This window comes from Harpia harpyja, chromosome Z, assembly GCF_026419915.1.
Source record: "Harpia harpyja isolate bHarHar1 chromosome Z, bHarHar1 primary haplotype, whole genome shotgun sequence".
Taxonomy (NCBI): domain Eukaryota; kingdom Metazoa; phylum Chordata; class Aves; order Accipitriformes; family Accipitridae; genus Harpia; species Harpia harpyja.
This window is the reverse complement of record NC_068969.1, coordinates 91,149,121-91,173,062: the sequence shown is the minus strand read 5'-3', so window position 1 is coordinate 91,173,062 and position 23,942 is coordinate 91,149,121. Positions and strand designations below refer to the sequence as shown.

The following is a 23,942-nucleotide window of genomic DNA, read 5'->3' as shown; positions in this document are numbered from 1 at the left end:
AACAGTGAATGCACCATTAATGGGCCTTCCACTGTTCTCTTCAGTTACTAAACAATATGAAAGCTAGATTTTGAAATAAATATCAGAATCGTTTGTTTCACTGTGTTAAAATATAAAGTAAGAGACAAGAATCCTGGGTGTCAGTAGTGACACATTGTGTAGCAGGATGAGGGCTGAATGTAATACCAGGTAGGAGAGAGGTCTGTAATAAGCAGGAGGCTGGATACCTGCAAATAATTTGTAGGTCAGTTGTGTTTTTTACAAGCCAATGTGAATCTTATGGTAATATACTTCTAAATTAAATTCAAATGATGAAATATGACCATGAGGGATGCTGGAAATCTGAGCCTCACATTAATAGTAGCTAAAATTTGTGTATCATTTAAGAATTAATGTTAGTGCTTATGTGCACATAGCTTTCCTGAGCAGGTCAGTTTGTAATTTTAATGTGTTGTTTATTTTACTTAAGGAATCAGCTGGAGGGGATATTCAGTCTCCTTTAACGCCGGAAAGTATTAATGGGACAGATGACGAGAGAGCGACGCCGGAAGTGACGCAGAACTCAGAACCAAGGGCTGAACCAACCCAGAACGCATTGCCATTTACCCATAGGTACAGATTCCATTCCCACATCCTGATTAAGTGATACCTGTCTCCTTCCTCGTTAAAGGGACCTTTTCCCATATTGTGTGAAAAAAAATGAAACTCAACCCCCACAAAAAACCCCTGGACTGGCCCTCAGATTTGCAATATAATCTTTGTTTTAAGAAAAAAAATATGTATGAGAAAAACTCTTGGAATAAGATTTGGGGGAATGTTACTTTATAGCTTAATCAGCTTAACATGAGCCCTTGAACACTGGTTAGTGTAGGTGTCCCTTTAACAGGAAGCATTATTTCTATGTCTGAGATCTTAGTGAAATTAACTGCTTCATAGAATACTCCAATTAAATTATTTTTGCACACATTCTTTAAATGACTGATAGGACTGGATGTCAGCCTTTCATTGACGAGTTGTTGGAAGAAAAGGGACTCTTACAACACTTCTGCATTATGAAGTTTAAAGCAGCCTTTAACTGAACAGTTCTCTGACAGTTGAAAACATTTTTCAACTTCTTTTGAAATATGAGAGAAATGTAGTTCTGTTTCAGACTGAATTTGTTGCACTAGGAATGCTGTGTTCTATTGTTCTTTAAGAAAGCTATGACTTTTTATTTAATGATACAAATAAGGAGTTAAGATGGATATATCTTGCCTATCAGAAATAATTGTAAATGGGTCACTCTCAATAAAACACATAATGTATTGAGACCATGGAGACTAAGTGAAACATTTAATAAACTTAAAGCAGAGCTAGGAATACTAGATTCATTTTTTTAAATATTCTAATTCAGTTTAGATAGAGTTTAAGAGCTCTTGATCAAAGGTTGGGGAATACTAGGACATCAGCTATGTCATGCAATTCAGAATGAGCAGAGGTGGAACTGGTATTGTGCAGGACTTCTCAGTTTTTGTAAGAGAATAATACTATCAATCGTATCTGAAAAAATAATATGCATTTTCAAATGAGAAAAAAACTTTACTTTTGCACAAATTTTTTAACAGAGTGATTGTGTTTATTTTTATACTTCCAACTGTCACCAGTGGATCTGTTACAAGCTTTAGAAGAAATGGTGCTTTGTGAGAGTGCTGTGTGCATGTTGAAGGAGTATTACAAATATTGCTTGTCTGTCAGTGTTCTGTAACAAGTTCATTTGAACTGTTTGTGTGTTGGAATTCTCTATCAATATTTTTGTGAAAAGGAGTTGTGATAAAGTCCACACATGAGTAATGTTGTTTGTTTTTTTAAAAAATGATAGCTGAAAGATCTCCCCTGTCATTCTGCGTATGTAAATACGTTTTCTGGTATGTCAAATAGTAACTGCGCTTTGCTCTGCATTGAGCATGACTGAAGATATGTTTGAAACTACGTGGTTGTAATTTTTGATGGTGTAGAATAGAGATTACAAAACTTTTACGTGCTTTGCATTTTTCTATCTACATCATGCATGCAGTGTGAGTGCCTGATTTTAGTGTTTGGTCCTGTTAAATACCACTAGCTAGAATTGGTCTTCCAACAATAACTCTGCATTTTGAGGGTCACTTTTCATGATGATTCTCAAAAGACCAGTGTTCTGTCTTGCTAATGGTAGCTTCAGATTTGTTAGTGAGCTATTACTGAAGAAAACACAAATTTTTAAAACCCTTTGAAATAAATTTAATTTTGGACTAGGTAAGGTTTTTATTATAAATAAATAAAGAATATTTATTTATTATAAATAAATAAAGAATATTTATTTATTATAAATAAATAAAGATGCATGAAACACATGCATGAAATAGATGGAAAGTGAAGCCTCCAGGATTATGTTAGTCCTGGTTAAATGGGCATGTTTTTGTAGAGGCATTTCATAATACTGAATTGGCAACTAGGTAGACACACCTAGCTGCTTGTGCTGGCTGACAGGGTGCTCTCTGCAGGCGGTCTACTTGACCTGATTTCGAAGGAAAAAAAAAAAAAAATTTAAATTTAAAACCTTACACCCCAATCATTGGAGTCTCCCTGGGCTTTTCATGTGTTAGGGGTACAGAAAGGGATTGTGTTCCTCCTTGTTCCTTGCCCTTCTTATGGTGCAACGTGTTGGTGGCACTGCATGTCTGACAGAGAGGAGTTGCTGAACCGAACCCTTTCCTTGCGCACCTTGGTGATTCGTGCCAATCACTGAGCCTTGTCCTCCTGCACCCTGCATTTCAGGAAAGGTAAAGTTTAGCCAGTGCTTCCGGGTGAGGAGGGTGACGCTGGAAGGGCATTTGAGTGTTGCCTGGTGCATGGCAATGCTTTTTACATATTTGCCTTTACTCCAGGAGCTGTTGGTCAATTGCTAGGTGCTTTTCAAAAGAAAAGGCATTGTGGTCTTCCCTCCAGTGAGTTCTGCTGTAGGGGACATGAGAGTCACTGAGGCTGGCTGAGCTTCACTGAAATAACACTACCATATCAAGTCCATTTCTTCCATAAATAGGAAAGCTATATTCTGCTCTGGCATTGACAAATACATACTTACCCTGTGAAGAACCAAAAGGAGTGGTCCTCAGTGTAGGCTGGAGCACGGGGAAGGCACACGTGGGGCTGCATGTCAGCAGCCCGGGCAGCCATGGGGCAAGCGTTGGAGCTTCGTGGGCAGGATGAGGTGCCACAGCACTGCAAGGAGAGGTGGCTGGTGAGGTGGGAACTGCATTGCTGACAAGAGGGTTGGCAAGCTCAGCCAAGTGCAGGTGTCTCTGCGGCTGAGGGCAGGCGTGAAGACTTGAAGGGGGCTGCTGTCAAAACAGTGATACAGGTAAGGGGTTTTCATGTCTTTGTATGAACTGGAAGGGTCTGACAGGAGTTAACAAGGTCGGAAATCACAGGTATGGAGGTCATGCTTTAGCTGACATCTTACTACTTGTCATTTTTAATCTGCACACCTGAAAAATGTTCAGTTTGATTTTGTTTTAACATGTCCTGGCTGGCCACATATGTCCTTTTCTGCAAGTGTTCCATGTGCTTTTTATGTCTTAGTGTAAGTAGTTGGGGCCTGTTATTTCAGTAGCGTGGGTGTAGACTACATTGGTATTTACAGGTATTTTCTGACCACTTATACCCAAAAGCTGAAAAACAGCATTACTTAAGTCACCAGAGTTTTGTTATTAGAACTCAAATTTCTTATTATTTCAGTAAATAATTGTAAGTATTGAAGTGAACATTCTCCAGTATATGTCTAAAATCCCATTCATATCCCATGAGCATAATAGAGCAGAAGTCTAGTTGCTTCAATTTATCCTCATCTGGAAAGTCCTAATGCTGTTCACAAGCAGTGCAATGCTAGTCAACTGCTTGAGAGATAAGGATATTAAACAGCTATGAGCCTTGCACAGAAGATAAACTCTTGTAATTAAACATCTTGCCTTTTTTTAAACTGTGATGGTTAATGTTGAATTATGAAGTAATATTACTTGGGAGTTCCCACATCCTGTAATATACGTATGTAAGAGCACTGCTCTTACAAGTAAATGTTGCCACGACAAATGAAACTAAAATGTAGCCTAAGCCTGGCATTAGAATTTCTAAAAATCTTGGCTGAGACACTGATCAGTCCTTTTCTGAACGATAGCTATTCCAGGAAGGCTTTCTTCTCACAGAAGTTAGTTAATCAAATCTAATATTTAAAATAATTAAGACTAAAAAAATATGTATTTTTGTTCTTAAGTAAATCTTAGTTTCCTTAGACAACTTCCTTGTTTAAAAAACATTTTCCACATTCTTTAAGTTGTGATTTCCCCCCCCACAACTGAAAACTATTGATCATAAAATGGGGTTTGGAGAGAAAAAAGTTGCTAAAAAATTTTAACTACTTCTGATATGCTGGCTTTTTATTAAAAGTTTTAATCCTGATTGTGCATAGTATACAATTCTGGTCATCTGAATGAGCCCAAAGAAATACTATACTAAGCTTATTTAGCCTTAGAATATAATTCAAATATTAGAAGTGAATAGTGTATCTGGCAAACTCTGCAACTGCTGCTTGGGGCGTTTTGGTAACTCTTTGGTGAACTTGCTCTTTCACCCTTGAAGAGAATACATTTGTTTATAACAAGCTTTATTCCATTTTTGGTACCTTATGAAGCTGACAAAACACACTTTCGGAAACAAAATGTAGGAGGATTCTTCTGGGACCAATCTTGAAAGTCTTCAATTTTGTGTCAACCCTGCCATGAACCTGTTACCTCATTTTTTCTTGTAATATGTAAACTTGGAATATCTATTACATAACGTTTTGATCAGAATATATATGTGTGTGTGTTTGTTGCTTGTTCGTTAAAATTCCTATTTTTGTATTCAAACAAGTTTTTAATAGGGTATTTTGACTCATTGCCTTAGTGAAAATGAACTTATTTCAATTGATGTTTATATCTTAGATATGTTATTGTCTAGATAGCTTACCATTTAATGATGTTGCATGTAAATCCAATGCTGTACAACAAAGAAAAAACAAAAATCTTGCTCCTAGCTCATGTTCCTTCACCGAGTTTTCATTAAAAGTTGTATGCAGAAATCTGTTAGTAGCTTTTTCACTTTGTGTATTAAAACTACTCATTTCTACAAGCTTAAATATTTTAGTTATGTTACAGCAAAAGGTACTTTGTGGATCATGCTGAACTGTTAAGTTGGCTTTAAGGAAAAGTTTTGAGTTAATAATTTTTGTGGTGTTTTGTAATTTGGATTTATACTCAAATCCTAGCATTTGGATGTTCTTTATAGGGTTATGCATAGCTTCCTTACCAAGTAGTTCTGGGAGAATGTATTACTTTTTCTTTTTTAAATTCTCGGTTTTGAATGTTATTTAACCTATCGTAGGATAATTTGTTGTTTTGAGGAAGCTCAGGAGCTCTCTAATCCAAGCTCCTGCTCAAAGAAGGTCAGCCATGAGATCAGACCAGGCTGCTCTAAGCTTTATCTAGTTGGGTTTTGAAAACCTTCTAGAAAGGAGACTGATAAAGCCAGGCTTTTTAAAAAGGTTTCTCTATAACATAAAAGGCTGTAACTGCCTTCACATTGCACAGTGCTATAATGAACTGTGACATTTTAGGGCACACTGGAGGAACTCTGGTAAATTCAATTACTCTGTTGAGAAAAGACTATTTCTTGAGGCACACTCGGAGAAGAAAGTCAAAGGTGATAGGTTCGGCTGTCAGTGTAAGCAAAGAACTCGTTAATATAGCAACTTAGATGTAGGTCTTGACTTCACCTCAACCAACATTTGTTTGATGTTGTGAAGGTCATACCTGTACTGTTTTTTGGCCTCTTGTGCTCCACTGGCAAGAGCCTGGTGGTCTCTGGAAGAAGCACACTGGGAGGGATTGCTCTCCCCTCCCTCCCTTACCCAATTCCTGCTGCTTCCCGTACTCCTGCACTTCTGCCTAAGTTGCTGGGCTCCAGCTCAAGTAGGCTATCCTTCAAAATAAAAGTTCTTGCTAGGAAATTATTAATTTGAAAGGAAAAATCTTACTTTGCGTTCATGTAATTTTTTCTCATGTCTCTGACTTTCCTGACTGCGACAATTTCTGAAAATTCTTAAGGTATCTTTGGAGTACATAGTAAACCATTACATGGTTTTAAACCAGTAGCATGTCAAACACAGCGTAATACAGCTCATCCTGTAACATTTTGATAAGGTATCTCCAGTAATGGAAGGAGAGGTGGAGAGGACTTGTATCTGCTATTGGAAGAATGGTCATGGTGTATGTGTTGCTTAGCTGTTCAAAATGAAGAAACTCTGCAACTAATAGAGCTAATTTTAATGGCTGGGGGAATGGATGAGAGCCAAAACTAAAAGTAGCCTAACACTTAAGAGAGTAATTTCGCCATCTCCCTTGTGCACCTAATCACATTCTGGTTTGGAGCATGTGAAATACCTACTTCCTGCCGTTTATTTAGTGAGAGCTCCAAGGGGTGATTCAGATGATGTGAGCTGGGTGTTTGAAATTAGATAATACAAATACCGTCCTCAGGGACAAGTGAGCACTCTTGAAACATATCTGTCAAGTACGTTCTTAGAAGAGAAGTACAATCCTTATGCAATTTTTATTAAAAAAAAAAAAAAAAAGAAAAAACCAACCAAAACAAAACCAAAAACATACTACTTTTACTATGTAATTTTTCTCCCCTTTAATCACATACATAAGAAAAAAAAGCCCAGTAAAAATGAAAAGGAGAAAAAAAAGGAACTATCCTGCTTGAGGAATGAACTTTCATTTTCTAAAATACATCCATTGTGTTCAACCTTTCCAAAGTATGGGTGACATTAAAAGACTATTGTTAATACTTCAGCAACTGTAAACATTGGCTCTGTGAATTGGGATATATGATACTTAACACTAAATCAGGTTCTGTAGTGTGAGTGGTTTGGAAGTTTTCATTGGTTGTGTCCGTTAATTCACAATCAGTAATTTTGTTAGGTGTTTTCAAGAATACAGTTTTCTGAAATGTGTTGTTCATTTTAGGAGTCTACTCTTAGTACACAGGGACTTTTTTTTGTCATTTTTAGACATTGGTGGAGGAGCTGTTCTCTTTATTCTAGATTTTCCTAGTAATTTACCTGAATAGTGTACTTTTTCTATTGTGCACTTTGATACCAGTGTGTATGCTTGTTTAACTTAGTGAGCAGTGTCTGTGAGGTTTGTTTTATGGTATGATTTGTACATGTGTTATTTAGAATCTGCTAGTTTGTGAGTTGTAAGCTCAAACATGCAATCATCTTTTCAAGAAGAAGAATTAAAATGATAGCTATAGAAGATCTTATGTAGACAGTTGATACCTCATGTTTTCTTTACACCTACTTCCATCAGTGTTTTTGATACTGTTTAGTGTCATCGAGGAAACCTTTCAACCAGTAAATAGGGATAAGTTGCAAACTGAACCTTCCCTGGACACCATGAAGGAGTCCAAGATATTGTCTTTGATACACCAGAGATCTCTCTGGGTAAATTTTGCTGAAGTTAGGTCAGCATTTCCAACTATAACCAGTGTCTTATCAAACATTTTTTTCAAAACTGAGAAGTGTCATTAGTAGCAAAGAGAACAGACACCAAAGAAATACTTCAGGTCTCAATATACTATTCTCTAGGAAAAAACCCACAATGAAAAATTTTGAGAGGAAATAGCCACTTTGTAGAATTGCTTTTTATTTTAAAATAATCTGTGGAAAGACTTAATGCTTTGAAGCTACAAATGTCATGCCTTGTTTGGATTGGAAGCCTTAGTGCATACTCGCCATTTTTCAGCCACTCATTAAGGAAACAAAAATAGAAAGCCAGTAACACCTGAAGTTACCAGGGAAAAAAAAACCCACAGAGCTATTGATCCCCTGAGTCTCAAATGAATTTTCTAACAGGCATGACCATTGAGAAGAGAAGCCTTTTGTGAAAAACAAAGGCAGAGGGGATGTTTTGCAGGACAAACCTATTTTTCACGAAGTCTGATCACTCAAACTTCACTGTCTTGTCCTCATTGGTTAGGAAGGTTAATGCATGAAAGTATTTTATGACCAAGATAATGTGAACCATTCATTCCCATACGTTCAGCCTGGGATTAATTCTTGATGAGGAGGTGGGGGGCTTTCTTCAGGGCCTGGAATTTTGTTTGTAACAAGAATTCCCTGTGGCAGGCTGTTCTGCAGGTAAGAGTATCACACAGTTTGCACCCATCTGCACACACACATGCTTTGCCTCTGCAGAGAGACTTCTTCAAATTATGCCCCAACAGCCTCAAAAGTATATGTTAGAAGATAAAGATTCCTTGTAGCTGGTATGTAGCTGCTTCATTTCAAGTGCAAGACTTAGTCCACTTAATCTTTACCAACACAAAATACATTGCTTATGCAGCCACCCGTATGGATAGACAAATGCTAAAGAAACTTTTCCAGACTTGTTCATTTACTGTTTTCTGCCTCTGAATGGACTCTGTAGTTATAATCTGGGTCTATGAAACTGGAGAATAGTCTAGACTTGAGTTTCAGCGTACATACTCCCATCCACATAGAAATTATTTAAAAGGTTACACAGTTTTAGAGAAAGGATATTAAAGGGAATTGAAGATTTGTTGCCTTCAGATCACTTTTAAGTATGCTGCAGAACAATCTGCATCGCTGTCTTAGATTCGTGTGTATTTTGCTCATCTCAAGGTTCACTTATTGTCAGCTTTGGATTATTTTGTAAAATCAATATACTGAACATGGAGAAACTTGTGTAACTTACAGTCATTGTAGTCATGGTAGAATGCCTCTGTCATATTCCTTAGGAGTGAAGGAAATTGAAGTGTTGCTGAACAGTTCTGGATTCAAAGTCCCCAAGCTAAAAACCAACTTTAAAAAAACTCAGAAAGCAAGAGAAAACTTGGCCTTTTGTCAGTTTTGGTATATTAAAATATGTTATAACTCATAGCAACAATATATTCTCAAAATACAACCTTACTGTTCTAAAGCCCACACCACATAAACCTGCCTCCCAAAGCCATAGTTTCTTGAGTATTTGTGAAGTGTGTATTTTTAATGAAGAAACATCTCCAGTTGTTCAATTGCTCGAGTACTTCAATATCTTCATCCAGATTTTTTATGATGAGGATAAGACACCAGAACATGTAGCTTAGAGAAGTTGTGGATGCTCCATCATTGGAAGCGTTCAAGGCCAGCAACCAGATCTAGTGAAAGGTGTCCCTGCCCATGGCAGGGAGGTTGGACTAGATGATCTTTAAAGGTTCCTTCCAACCCAAACCATTCTATGACTCTGTACCAGGAATTAGTTTCATGCTTTACTGGGAAGACAGGAGCTAAAATTAAGTCACCTGAAACAAAAAAACCAACCCAACTCCAGCAAAACAACAACAAAAAAAGCCCAAAGCTTTCAGTTAGTGGCTCTTTTAAATGCAGGCTCTTTGTGTTTTGAAGTCACTTGGCCTCTCTGTGCTGCACCAGATATAATGTCTGTTTTGCCTGCTCTTATCTTCTGAAAGATTGGTGTGTTACTGTACCTCATCTGTCTGCTTTACTCTCAGAGAAAGGATATACGTCAAGTTTTTTAGGCAGCAGGGCCAAACCCTGTGGAATACTTGAGGGAAGTATTTTTAGAAAGGGGGGAGGGAAAGAAGAAAAAAGTCTGTAACTCAGTGCATTTTAGTGAAGGTGAAGCTGAAGCTCCATTGAATGCATCTGATTGATACCAGTTTAGTCCTTCTCTTACTGATACCAACTAGTTACTCTGCCCTCTGTGTTATCTTAGGTGTAGTGGTAGATCATGAGATACGTGGACTTCTCGTATGAGAAGCTGCATGTATATATCTAGATAGATACCCACTTCTGAAATCTTACATACGCATTGTGGTTATGGTTTCATTGCTGTCTGGAAGGCCTGATTATAAACATACAACTATCATGACAATGTTAATGACTAAACAATTACTATTCTTGAAACAGTGTAGCACATATTTTTCTCAAACTTCAAGCAGAATATAAATAAACATACCTTCATCCTTTAACAACTCACATTGGAGATGAAATGATCAATTTACTTTATGGGTTTTTATATTTCTTTTAGTCTTTTCTGTATTACTCCCTTCTTAACTGCCCCCTCTCGTTGGAGAAGAGGTACACTTTGGAAACAGAAATCAGTCTGGTGAGCACCATCTTCTGCAGATGTTTAAGCTTAAGAGCCTGTCATTCATTTTAATCCTACTGTAATTTATAAGGTTACTATTAGATATGGGGTTGGGGAATTTACATTACATCTGACCTGAGTTACAAGATGCCAAGCACTGTAAGTCTTGGCGTGTTTCCACTTTAAGTCTTGGTGAATTATTAATTGTGGATTCACCTAAAATGCGCTACATGGATCCTTGGATCCGTGGGTTTTGCCATTTATGAAGTGCTTAGGTGGTGTTAATGAAGCCCATATGGACTTAAAAATTAGCTAATTTTTAATCGATTAGATAACTTTCTCCTAGGGGATTGACCGTGAAAGTCAGAGCCGATGATAGCTGGCAACAAATACTTAAGTTACAGATTCTTTTCTTGTTCCAGGTATGAGATAGATGTGCTGCTGTGCCAAAATCTGCTTGGGTTAAAAGGAAAGCAGAGATGGACCATGAGTTTAGGAGGTGGCTGCAGCTCCTATTCTTTTGCTGCCTCTCTGATGCTGTAATTAAGGCTTCAGAATTAACAACTGTGATTAGCAACTGTACCTTGAGCAGCTGATACAGGCTCCTCCAGCGGTCACACAGGAAGGAGGATTAGTTGGAGCTGCATGAACACTTCTGTCCCCTGGAATACTTTTCACTCCCAGGCACATGTGGCTTAGGAACTAACTGTGCTGTGTCTGTTGACTTCTCCAGTTAAGAGCCAACATACAGTTGTCTGTGTGTTGCAAAGAAATCGTGGTCAACTTGATGAAGCCACTTGCTGGTCTTAGATTTATTGATAGGATTCAGCCAAATGGATTACCTCTGCCCACTTCTTGAAAGAATGCATATTTAAAAACTAAAGTTTGACAAAGCAGAGAAAAGCAGTTTAGAAAACTATATTAAGAATACATAGCATGAGTATGTATATTTTTTTAAAGAATTGTTTTATATTTAAATTAATCCTTTATACAAAAAATAGCTTTCATCAAAGTTTTTTTTCCTAGAATTTATCTGGAATAGAGCTAACTGAAATTCATAAGCTGTGTCGCTGCCTATTCTTTGAGGGATCATGTTGCATCCCTGCAAGAGATATAGGACCAAGGACCAGGAGCTCTTAATTTTCACATGAAGTAAAAAGCTTGGTTTCAGGTCTAATCCAAAAGATCCATACTGTTTGACTAATATGCTACTCTTTGGAGTGTGTCATTTTTGTGAGATGAATTAAGATTGCTAAAGATTTCTCCCTTATTTAGAGGTAGGCTTTACAAGTAAACCTAGTGAAGGTAGTAATTCTTTTGGAGAATGCTGTGGCCTGGGTCCTCTGGGGGAGAACCAGCAAATTCTGCCACATCCACATGACACTGAGGTCAAAAAATTATGCCTGAGGGGCTTCCATAGTGCCTGATGCATTTCTTCATAGATAGGCACCTAAGACCAGTCAGATGAAGTACCATCTGAGGATACTCAACCTCTCTTAGCTTTTAAATGTCTAAACCTGGGGAAAATGGGTTTTGTCCGCTAAGCCCTCTTTACCAGGCCCAGCCTTAAATTGTACCTCCTGCCAACATTATGATCCAGAGTTGTGCTCCTTGTTTTCTGTGGAGGTAAGACAAGTGTCGTGTTCCCCAGCATTGCTGTCATCCTGCCATGGCTCCCTGGTGGGCTGTTCCTTTACTCTCCCTACTCTCCAGGTCATGATTCTTGTCCAGATAGCGTAAGGCCCTGGAAGACTACAGTAAAAGCTTGTTGATCAACTAAAAGTCCAAAGCTGCTTTATTGTAAGCTGTTTCAGAACGTGTCTGAATGCGCAAACAGTATGCAGGCTCCACCTGAACAAGTTGTGTTATTGAACATAATTGTGTTAATGTTGATTATTTTCTGTTGCACTGTAGTAAGCAGACACCTGGCAGTGGAACTTCAATAGCATTGACTTACTTCCTGCAGACATGGGTAGAGGTCGGGGGCAGGCACAGATAAACACAGAAGTGGAATATTTTGTCTGTCAAAAATATGAAGGACTTAATATATTCTCTTTTTGAGGTAAGAGTTAGCTTGAAGAATAAAATGGGGAATACAGCTAAATAGAGATCAACATTTCCTATAGTTTTCCATCAGCTTTATGCCTTAGGGAAGCTTTCTGTACCTAAAGAGTCACGTCTTTTGAGTTCCTTTAATATCACTGTAGATGCCAGTGACATTTTGTAGTACAGGCAGAAAGTGGCTCGTGTTGATCAGTAGTTTTGATCATGTAACAGGGGGCTCTGCTGAGATGAATTTAAGTTGCTGAATAGCACTTTGGTGAGATTTGGACAACTGGCAATTCATAAGCATCATCAAAGTATTTCACAGCGAAACCAAACAGCCATCAAGTTTTGTCTGTAATGAATTGGGTTGGCACAAATCAGCAATGAACTAGAATACAAGAGGGTTTTTTTTAATCAGCTCTTAAGCCATTTGGCAAATGAAGGACGCTGGAGCTGGGTGAAGGTGCTGAAATAAAATGTCTGGGATGTCTTGGACTCTGTGTTCTCAAGCACACAATAATAAAATGTTACGTGTGGTCGGTCCATTTGTTGTGATGAACTTTGATTGTAGGGTTGTTGGCTTTGCAGATTTTACTCTGTGGCACTGTGGTGTAATGATGTCCTGTCTTCCTGTCATGAAGTGCAAAGGGTTTGGTTTTGAAATTAAAGTTAGAATAGTGGAAACCATTCTTCTGGGAGACTGCAACCACACAAGAAATTAAGAAGTAGTTTTATTTAAACAACATGGCTCAGACAAAAAAATCCAAACCAAACCGAAACCCTAAAACTGAATTGACTGAATTATAGGAAGTTAACCAACTCTGTAGTTTGCCAAAGGAAGAAAAATAAGATTTTTTTTCCCCTCACTATAGTACAAATAGGTATAGAAATAACATAGGGGTTCATTGTCTGAAGCCAAATGCTTTTTCATGTAGGTAGTACATTCAGATTAAGTTTGCCTGAATTTTAAGAGGATAACTAAAATAGTTTCCTACATGCCTGAAGTGTGGTCAAACTGTTCACTGTGTATGGCTGCGACTTACCTGTTCACTTTATTTAGGAAATACTCTGAAATTTAAAACTAATGTAATTATATGACAACACCTATTGTGTAGCACCTTCCTTCTACACTCTCCAGAGATTTTAGTATTCTTGTTTAATTCTATGTTAGCATTTTAGGGATCATTTGTGCTGGGCTTACATTCAGCACAGTGGGAGGCTCAGGAAAGCTGGCTTTTAAACATCTTCACATCATGCTGTTTGCCCTACCCTTTTCCTAGTCTAGGTGCCTTATCACATGTTCCTGTTTCAGCTGGGATAGAGTTAACTGTCTTCCTAGTAGCTGGTACAGTGCTATGTTTTGAGTTCAGTATGTAACAATGTTGATAACACTGATGTTTTCAGTTGTTGCTCAGTAGTGTTTAGACTAAAGTCAAGGATTTTCCAGCTTCTCATGCCCAGCCAGCGAGAAAGCTGGAGGGGCACAAGAAGTTGGCACAGGACACAGCCAGGGCACCTGACCCAAACTGGCCAACGGTGTATTCCATACCATGGGACGTCCCATCTAGTACAGGAACTGGGGAGTGGGGGCGGGGAATCGCCGCTCGGGGACTAGCTGGGTGTCAGTCGGCGGGTGGTGAGCAATTGCACTGCGCATCATTTGTACATTCCAATCCTTTTATTATTGCTGTTGTCATTTTATTAGTGTTATCATCATCATTAGTTTCTTCTTTTCTGTTCTATTAAACTGTTCTTATCTCAACCCACGAGTTTTACTTCTTTTCCTGATTTTCTCCCCCATCCCACTGGGTGGGGGGGAGTGAGTGAGCGGCTGCGTGGTACTTAGTTGCTGGCTGGGGTTAAACCACGACACAGGGAAAGTGAAATAGTGCTTGCAATATTAGAAAACAAACGTGCTGAAAGAGTGCCATGTCACATAGTCATAGCCTTGTGAAAGGATGGGAGCTCAGCATCTCTTCTGCTGTCTGTGAATTCACAACTAGCAAAACTCATGTGCAACTTCATACTCTTGGCATCCCTGTTGGGTTTGTGATGAGTTAAGTAAGATGGGGCAGGGAGAGAAGTGGGGATCCAAGCTTTATATTCTGCTTTAAAACTATTGCGTCAATTAAGTGTTGAACTGGGAAGAACAGGTCCATGAATTATTATATTTTTAACTTTCAGCTGAGTTTTTGAGCCAAGTCATCTAACCTATGCATTATTCTGAAGAGAAGCTGAAGGAAACCTAAGATCGCTTAGTCTAGACTGAGTAAGAAAGAACTAGCAGCTACCAGTGAGTTAAGGAAGGTGCCATGTTAGATTTTTTCTTAAAAACTGGGATTTTTTTACAATAGGGGAGAGGGAGAAACTTGCATAGGCACTGCTTCCTCTGAGTGTTAACCTGTAGTTCACAGAAAAAGTGCCACTATCAGAGACTTCCCATGTATTAAATTTAATCTTTTGTTTAATCCATTTAATCTCTTTTTAGTAAATTTGACTCTAGGATCAACGTAGTGCAAGAAATTTAGTCTTTTCTTGGATTCAGATTTGCTTTAGAAACGGCAAATTTAATACTTCCGTTCTCTTAAAAAGCTGGGATGGAAAAAAATGTGAGTTACGGTATCCACTTAAAAGTGTTGCAACTCACTTGCAAGGTGTTTTGTTCAAACCTGTACAGTCAATAAATATTTTGCTGTGATCATATAGTTGTGCAACTTACTCCTTGTTCTTCAAAGTACTTCTAACAGCTTCATAGATGGTTTAGTTTGAGCTTTATATATAGGCTATTGACTCTTAAGTAATTGTATGGCTATCACAGGAGATAAATGAAACTTAATAAAATTTGCCATGCTCTCACATAGCTTCTGTTCCCTTAATGGAATAAAATTATTTTGTTGTCAGCATGTAAACTGACAGTTCACCTCTGGTGCTAACTGTGCGATTAATGCATGTTGTTCTATTTACTGGAATAAGCAAACTGGCAATTGCGATGCAAAAATGAATTGCACCAGTAGTTATTATTTGATATTGTAAGATAAGCTAATGTAGTAGCTGGATGAAGGCCAAACAGTCATAATTCAGAATCTTTATGAAACTGCCTAATCACGTATAAGTATTCCTCTAGGTCATTCTATAGAATGTCTTTCTGTTGCTGGTACTGTAGTTGTGAGGCCCTGCAGCTGTAATGATTGTTCCGATGAGTTCGGTGTTTTCTATGAAGGTAAGAGAGGAACCATTAAGGGGTCTTAGAGGCTGAGCTATCCTGTGGTATCACTAATAAAAAGTTCAACTAAGATCTAATATAGGTGCTTGTAAATCTTTCACATTCAGCCACTCACAACAGCTGGTGTCTTCAGCAGAGGTGCAATACACTCCAATTAAAGCTGTGACAGTACCTGGAAATGCAGTCAGAGGTTTGTGCTGAGGATCTCCACCCCTTTGCATATGGTGTATGTCAGATTTACAGGGTTGTGAGAGGTTCCTTTAGCCACCTCACTGCTCTACATGTGGCTGCAATTGCTCAGAGCATAGCTCTTACTGTCTTCACTCTGTTGTTGCAAAGCTGAGAATCTCTGCTGAGCTCCGTAGAATCGACCTGTAACTGCAACAGCCTCATGGGCCACATCTATACAGCTAAATAAAATGGGCCTTGGCACTGAGGGCTCTGGGCTGAACCATTTCCACATGTTACAGCAATGATGCTGGATCTCTTCTGCACTGTGCAGTGTCCTTGCAGCTGTAAGACACAGTTACTGTTTTGTATGGAGTCCTTTTCCAGTTCCACATAACCTGCAATGATTTGAGGGCTGCGTTGCCACCCACCAGAGTTGTATTCTCCTTGCACAAAAGCATGGATGTGCCTTGCATGTCCAGAAGTGTTTCAGATGGGCACGGGAGGGTTGCAGACCACGTAAAGCCTTGGAGGACTGTAGAGAAGGAAGGGTGCTAAACCTGACTGTGTGCAAACTGTGCCAGTTTGTGGTGGTCTGTCTGGCCAGCTGACACACCACGGCAGTGTTTGGAGAGTGCAAACTCCCCAGTCCATATGGCTTTCAGAAGCTCGGGGCTTTTGGGCCCCATTTTACTTAGTGGCGGCTGTGTGGTTGCTGGGAAAAGAGTTGTTCCTTATCCTTACTACCGCAACGTTTTGTGCTGAAGCTAGGGAAGTTTCTCAAACTCACTGAGGTGTAATTGAGAGCACAATTCAGTGAAACTCTTAAAATCAATAGTACTCAATAAATTAGAGCCCAGGTGACAGATGTGTAGGGCACTCAAATACTCTCTTCTCTTCTGTTACATTGCTGACAGAGTGCGGACTGGTTCAGTGCACACACAAATTGTTGTCATAGGTAGGATTTTTGAGAGGAACACAGGGTTTTGTCTAGCCAGGGGCCTCAGCAAAATTAATCCGTACTAATTCAAAGTGTGAATTTACAGTTAAACTGCTTTAAATTCTTGTGTGTAGGAATGAGTTCCAGAATGAAAGTGGTCATACTTCAGACTATTTTAATGTCAGGGTCACTGTGTCCTGGTATCTGACTTGCCGATAACCACATCATCTAACTGCTTTCATAAAGTGATTAGGTGCCATAGGAGCCCAAGTCAATTTGACTTTCTTCACAGCCAAATACCTCGTCATTTTAGAAAATGGGATGTAAGTTCCTGAATAACTTAGGTTGCTTTTGAAAATGCAGATTTGTTGGAATATTTGAAGTATTCAGCACCATAGCAACAGCAAGGAATTATGCCTAGTGTTTAATGCACTAAAAATACTTATTTGGTATCAGTTGTGAAAAATATGAGATACATTACACACATGAGAATAAACTACTTCCAGTGATACCAATAAGTAATTTCAGTGAAGGGGCAAGGGCAAATCTTTTTTTACTTTTTCAGAGTATGTGATAAAATTTTAGGTCTGCAAGTCTCACAGGCATGAGAATAAAATACTTGCAGTGACACCATTAAGCAATTGCAGTAAGGGAGCAAGTGCAAATCTTTTTTAATTTTTCAAAGTATGCAATAAATGTTAGGTATATAAGGTTTTAGTGTTTAGTGCAAAAAAAAAGCTAGAAATTAATTAGCTCTGCGTGCTCTTGCAAAGGGCTGAAAGTTAGAAGAGAGTTACTGATTTTGGTTTATGTTCTGTGGCCTTCATGATGAGATAACCTAGTGTCTCTGTACTATATATAATTAAATGACTAAGTCAAAAATGAGATCTTTTTAAAAGAATAAAATTAAAATAAAAGTTGAGCCTCTTCAGAGAAAGCAGGGATTTTCTTAGTGCTACTGTGATGATTCAGGTTAAATACAAGTCTTTTGCATTGTGTTACAGTGTACAAAAGACATGCATAAAACTGTTCTTAGCAGTGTAAGTTTAATGAGAAATAGAGGTTAAATGTCACCTGTGTAACCACATCCAGCATACACTAGCAGACAATTCAAGAAGCTTGGAAGCTTCATTGTTTCTTGTGGAGAAGAGTGACTCTTCTCTTTGTCCCCCACTTTAACTTGGGTCAGGACTGGGATCTAAGTCCCTGATTGATAAGGATCGTAGCTGAAGCATTAATTTTGTGTCAATACCCAATTTTCTCCATCCCATGGAGTGCCTTTCAGGAGCTCTTATGTTGCCATTGTCTCTTAGTGTTTAAATAAGCAGTGAAAAACACCATACTTGGGCATTTTTTTTCTCTGACTTTGTTGTCTTCTGCAGGAATACTGTGCCGGATTACCATAGGGAATATTTCTGTGAAATTTTTCTTCCTTAAAAAGAATTTAATACTCAGTCTATTCCTCAGTGATAAGCTTCCCTATTGAAAGGCAGTCTGTGTTGTGGTGGTTTCTGTGGGCCCTGTGATGAATGAAGGCTGTATTAGAAATATAGAACATGGATTTAGGTGGTGGAACTAAATAGGGTATAGCCACCAATTTGCATTGCATAGTGGCCTGCTACATAGTGGAAAGAGTGTGTACCATTACTCAACATCTTTGATCATCTTTATCTATCAAGTCTGCAAAGGTATTGACCCTTCCCCAGTGAGCTGATAAAGCATAGCACAAGAGATGCCTAAGAACAGGTCTGCCGTAACAGAACTGGAAAGGCAACTCTTCTTCTGTCCATGGGTTGCATGGGTACTTTGGATGATTCAGAATCTGGGACGGTGGTCAAACTGAAAGGCTAAATGAAAGTGAAAGATCATGATTATGATATAAAACACCTTGAAAGAGAAATCTGTAATAGCTCCATAAGCACCCCTCTGCCCAAATTTGCAGAAAAAGCTTCTGCATTTCTACATAGAAATCAGGAGTTCAAGCATATTGTAGGTCTGAGTTGAGCAAAGGGGTGTGCAAAACAAAACAATATATCCTGGAGTGGGATAAACCTTCAACATTTGTAGAGAATGATAGACTCGAAGTCATGCGCCCACCTGCTGATTTCAGGCGCTCCGCTGCCTTTCTCACTTTCCAGTGGTTGTGTGTGGCTTTGTTATTAGTCACCTCACTTAAAGGATGATGTACATCAAGGGCCTCCTTCATCTTTTTTGCTATGATTGAATTCGTCATTTAACCAGTCTGAAGAGCTGATTCACAACCATGTTTCTCTCATTTTGTGCTGATGTAACTCCATTGAGATCATGTAGGTATTCCTTATCCCAAAGGGAAGAACACATCTTTCATGGTCCATTAATGTTCCTACTTCTCTCCCCAGGGGAGCTATCCTCTTTAGCTAAAAATTCTTTTGAATACTCTAATTAAGGATAAGGATCTCTTTGAATATTAATTAGTTTTTCATTGGCCTCACTCAAAATATTTAACTCAAAGCAATTTCCCAGTAATTATCTCTTGATTATAACTTTGAGAGGATTTACCCTTTTTTAATAAATTCCAGTTTATCAAATAAGACTTCCTTTTGTATGTGTCCAGTTAATGACAACTACAGATAAGACAATAAGCAGTAGCTGTAAAGCAGCAGTTTTGTTTCTTAAGTTTTCTTCTTACAAAAGCTGTCATTCTTACCATAGCTTTTCCTCTTTTGCTGGTCTTTAATTATTAGCTATACTGTAGATGACTGTGTCCCTCATACACATAAGTTCAGAGTCTTTTGAGTGGCTGAAACTACTGGGCCTGTGCAAGCAGACAGCTTTGTATGAAATCTAAAATGGCAGAACAACTCAAAACTTTTGTTTCTTGCCCCTTCCTGGGATGGTGAGATAGGACCTGATCCACTCCACTGCTCGCTCTTCAGCTTCCCACTCATTCTAGGACTCCTAATTCTGTCTAATTAAATAAATGACAAAACCCCTTTCTGTTTCCATTTTGCTTTGAATGTGCAAGAGAGAGGGAGAAATTTCTGAATCATTACCGAGAGCATATGGTACTTTGGACTAGCAGCATGACAAACTCTAAAACCATCATGTTCAAAATCCTTTCTATCATGAAGTAATTTTACACATTTAATGGCCACAGTAGATGCCTTTTAAAATCTCTGAAAAGGCGTGAAATTCCCAAAATGCCTGTTTAAAATTTCTTCCAAATCAGGACATGAAGTGAGGAGCTTAACTCTCATTCTCAGCATGAATGAGAGGAGGATTCTTGTGAGCTTTTAGGAGTACCTTGAGGGATGCTGCGCTCATCCTCTGTGACAGCAGAGCCACCATCTCCATCTAATAGGACAGTCACATCATTCCAGTATAGGCAATAGCAAGTGTAACCTGTTGCAGAGATGTCACCCTTCCAGCCTGGTACCTCAGCATTATCTGAAGCTTATTTCACATGGAGGATTTCGTAAGGACCTTGTGCAGAATTCCTTCCTGAATGCACCAGGGAGTTTTACATAAACCAAACACTTGCCTTACACTTAGAAAGAGAAGAAGCTGCACTACTTGAGTTCACTAGAGCTCTTGGATACTACTGTAACAGAACCAAATCATTCACAATCCCCCTTTGCTTTCTGAAGCATGAAGAGCTGCTCCGTAAGGCTCACCAGTAAGGCTGTCAGAAAGGATCACCCCTTGCTGTCAGCACAGCTAATGCGTTGTTACCAGCTGGTTGACATACCTCTCCTGCTGATTGGTAATGCTCACTCCACCAGACTTCTGGGCTGCTTCCAACGCATGCCACTATTTATAATCTGGGCAGCAGCTACAGGGATTCTATTCTGTTCATATTTGTCAAGTCTTATGTATTTAGTTACTATACCAGATGTCAAATTTTGGACTGAAAGTACTCCATTCTCTACTCAGCTGAATTCCTCTTCATTTCTGTTATCCCAAGACAGCACTGCTCACCATACACCTGCAGTGCAGATCACAGTGACACCTGAAGAAAAGAAATTCTGTGCTTTTCAGTAACGGTAGTTCTTTGAAACCATGACTACGCTATAGTAAGAAATCAAATTTTTAAATTAATGCATTTTATGCAATGAATCCAATATTAAAATCCATAAAATATTAATAGAATTCTGCACACATTTTATTTCTGTAAATCTGAAATAAAGCTTAAGCTGTGTTTTATAGTATTGGTACTCATACAACTTGGCAAACAATAAGCAATCTGATTCAAAAAGCAGAAAACATCTCTATTTGAACTGCTTTTATTTCTTTGCTTCATGAAGGCATCTCTCAAAATAACTTAATTCTGAATGCAACTCATTAATGTGTGCTCCCCACCCCCTGCCTTCGCAAGGCTTCTCCAACTGGCTAAATGTGGTGACTGGAGCTTTTCGGATTAATTTTCCTTAAGTGACCTACTTTGCAGAGAAAGATAATCATGCATTTATAGCCTCTGGCACTCTATTCAGGTCACAGATGGACAGATAGCAAAGCTATTCCTTGGTGACTTACTGGGGTTGTAACTAATCCCCAATGAGAAAGCAGATCAGCCTGATGTTAATTGGTCAGAATGCCTAAAAGTATGCAAGATCATTGACTCCTACTTTAATTTTCAGGGGGTGTCACAGTTAGGCTGTATGATACCAGTCAGCAGTTGTTCTAGGAGTGTTTTTTGGTAGTGTTCTGGAGGCTGTAGATGTTAAATATCTGACTTTGAATCCTTTGCCTTGACGGTGGAGCACCATGCAGTGTTCTGACTGTGGACAGGTCTGATGTTACACATGTACCAGATACCGTGGCCATCACCAAGGATTGGAGATTTGAAAGAGTTTTGACCTTTTGCTTGCCAACAAGTGCTTACAATCCGTGAACAGTTGTCATTGTAAAGATAATTTTCTGTGCAATCAGACCTAAACCTCTGTTATGAAAGCTTTTTTTTTTTTAACAGCATGATCTGTTAAGCCAGTAAAACTTGTATTTTGCTCTTATCCATTAGAGGCCCATTCTCCCTCTTGTATTTGGCCCTAATGTAGTGATTTATGCAAAACAGCTTGTTCTCTTATTTTCAGGTGTTCAGAAGTTTCACAAGGGAAGTGACCAGGCTTTATTCTCTGCTAGGGTATTTTTAAAAGTTTGGTGGAGCTTTTCATGCTGAGAAACAGGCAACAAGCAGGAGTGTTTAAGGATGTCTCACTTTTTGAAGGACGTCTTGCAACTTCAAGTGTGCCAGGCAGCCAGTGATGTTAATTCTGACCGGTCTGAAGAAGTAACTGTTAAAATTGTGACACTGCCAGTGAAGGGATGGATGGCTTTCAGAATAAAAGAAAACAAAACATGTATGCAGGTTGAATTCTTGCACCACAGGACTGCAAATGTGTATGCCTGTGTCCCCCAATGTATACATAGAGCTTTGCTCTTTGTACTGCAGTGCAAAACTGGAAGGTGTTCTGGTAGAAGTTGCATTGCAGTTTCGATCACTTTGATCACTGCATAAGAGTTCATATTTCATGTGCTTCCTAGAGCAAATAATCTCAGAACACATGAGGAATGATTTGGTTTTGGTTTAAGTATTTACAACTGTTAGGACAACCTAACAGAGCTGCGTGTGTATATCCTGTGATAGAATCTAATGCACTGAGGGCAAAATCAGTTCCTTTTAGCAAAAAGCCTTTCAGACAGGAATTAAGTAAAAGGTTTTAGAGAGAAAGAGTATGTGCAGCCTTCCCATACCTATCCTGAGGGTCTGTAGTGCAGCTGTTCCACCATCAAAATTCTGTCCAGGGGCTCTAGCAGTTGTAGGGAGCCCTTTGAATTTTCCACACGTGTCCTTCAGCTTCTGGATCTGTGTGTTCCCTCTCCCAGCTGTTAGTCCCAACATCTTCTCTTCCAGGCGAGAATTCTCATTGTGTCTGAACCATATGTTTCTCAGCGTTTCCTCTGAAAGTGTTGATAAATTTGAACTAACGTAGTTCTACAGATATAGGCATCAATGCAGATACTCTTAGTCTAGCTTTAGAACAGACTGCTGTAGGTGTGCTTTTATCTGGTCCTAAAATAATCAATCCATATCCAAATAAATCCAGTTTTAACCAAAATAATACACAAAGCATAATTTTAATTTTTTTTTCTTTTTTAGTTTGTCAAGAAAGTATTTGAAAAAACTAAGTCAGCACTTATAGGCTTGGTTATGGGCTATTTTAATGATATTACAACTTTATGAAACAAAAAATTCATGTAGTTGGTTCTGTGTTTCCTGATATGATATCCATCACATGGTTGTATTTGTCAGAGAATGCGGAGTTTTGTAAGAAGAAACAGGATAAGTCTAAATAGTTGGGAAGTCATTTTGTATTATCAGATACAAAACTAGACTAATTTAAGTAATATACTATGAATATGATAATGAACTAGATTTTTTTAGCATGTTTTTTACGGAATTTGTTGATCTGCTGTGCTACTATAAGTGAAAAGTAAATCTGATTAGAGAAACAGAAGAATAGACATTGTTACAGAAATTTGTTCTCATTTTCTTTAATATGTGAGTCAATGTTCCCTGATAAAGTATGTTTATAGTTATTTTAGCTTAGTCATTTAAGATTTAAGATTTCCAGCAGTGAACTTCTAAATAGTTGAATAGATCATGAAATGCTAGAGCAATTTGAAAGAACCAGTATTCCTCTACTGAAGGAACTTGTATTCCTGTTCAAGGGGATGAAGCAGCATATTTGGAAGAAAATGCTGGAGCATGGAAGAAACAGACATCATGTTTTAGCAAAACAGTAGATGTGATCTGACTTGGTAATAAACGTTACTTGGTGGCTGGTTGATTTTGAACACCTGAGGAGCATTTATGGGAGTAATAATGTTTTTGAAATATGCTTTGATGGGATGGGCTGTGCATATGCATGAAATGGAAAAAAGAAACTTGGTGGACAAAATGGTGGCAGAATGTTTCATTGTTCATATGTACAAAGTTCAAATAAACCTATAAACTTACACACAAAATAGTAATAATTTATGATTAAATCAAACATATTAAAATATATTTGTTATAATAAATAACTAATTATAATAATTCCTCATAATTCATCACAAACCTATATACAAAATCATTTTGGCCAGAGTTACAGATCTTTGGTTTTCAATGATGCCTTTAATAGTAAGCTAATTAGACAAAATGAATTATTTTCTCTATGTATTTTCCATGTAGGTGTGCAATTCACATGCTGTTAGCATTATACAAGTAAACATTAATGAGCTATTTGCATACTAATACATTCACCTGATGTGTCTGAGATGTTTTTCCCTTGCATACTGAGTGCAAAGATAGGGTCTGTGG

At 38.4% G+C, this 23,942-nt stretch overlaps 1 protein-coding gene across 1 annotated transcript in view; it reads left to right on the top strand.

Moving 5' to 3' along the window:
• The window catches only part of HOMER1 (homer scaffold protein 1), a 93,285-nt gene that overhangs the window by 45,418 nt on the left and 23,925 nt on the right, over window positions 1-23,942 (top strand). The window contains exon 5 of the mRNA XM_052777001.1: window positions 470-612. Within this exon, the coding sequence (XP_052632961.1) occupies window positions 470-612 (143 nt within the window). The remainder of the gene's footprint in view (window positions 1-469; window positions 613-23,942) is intronic.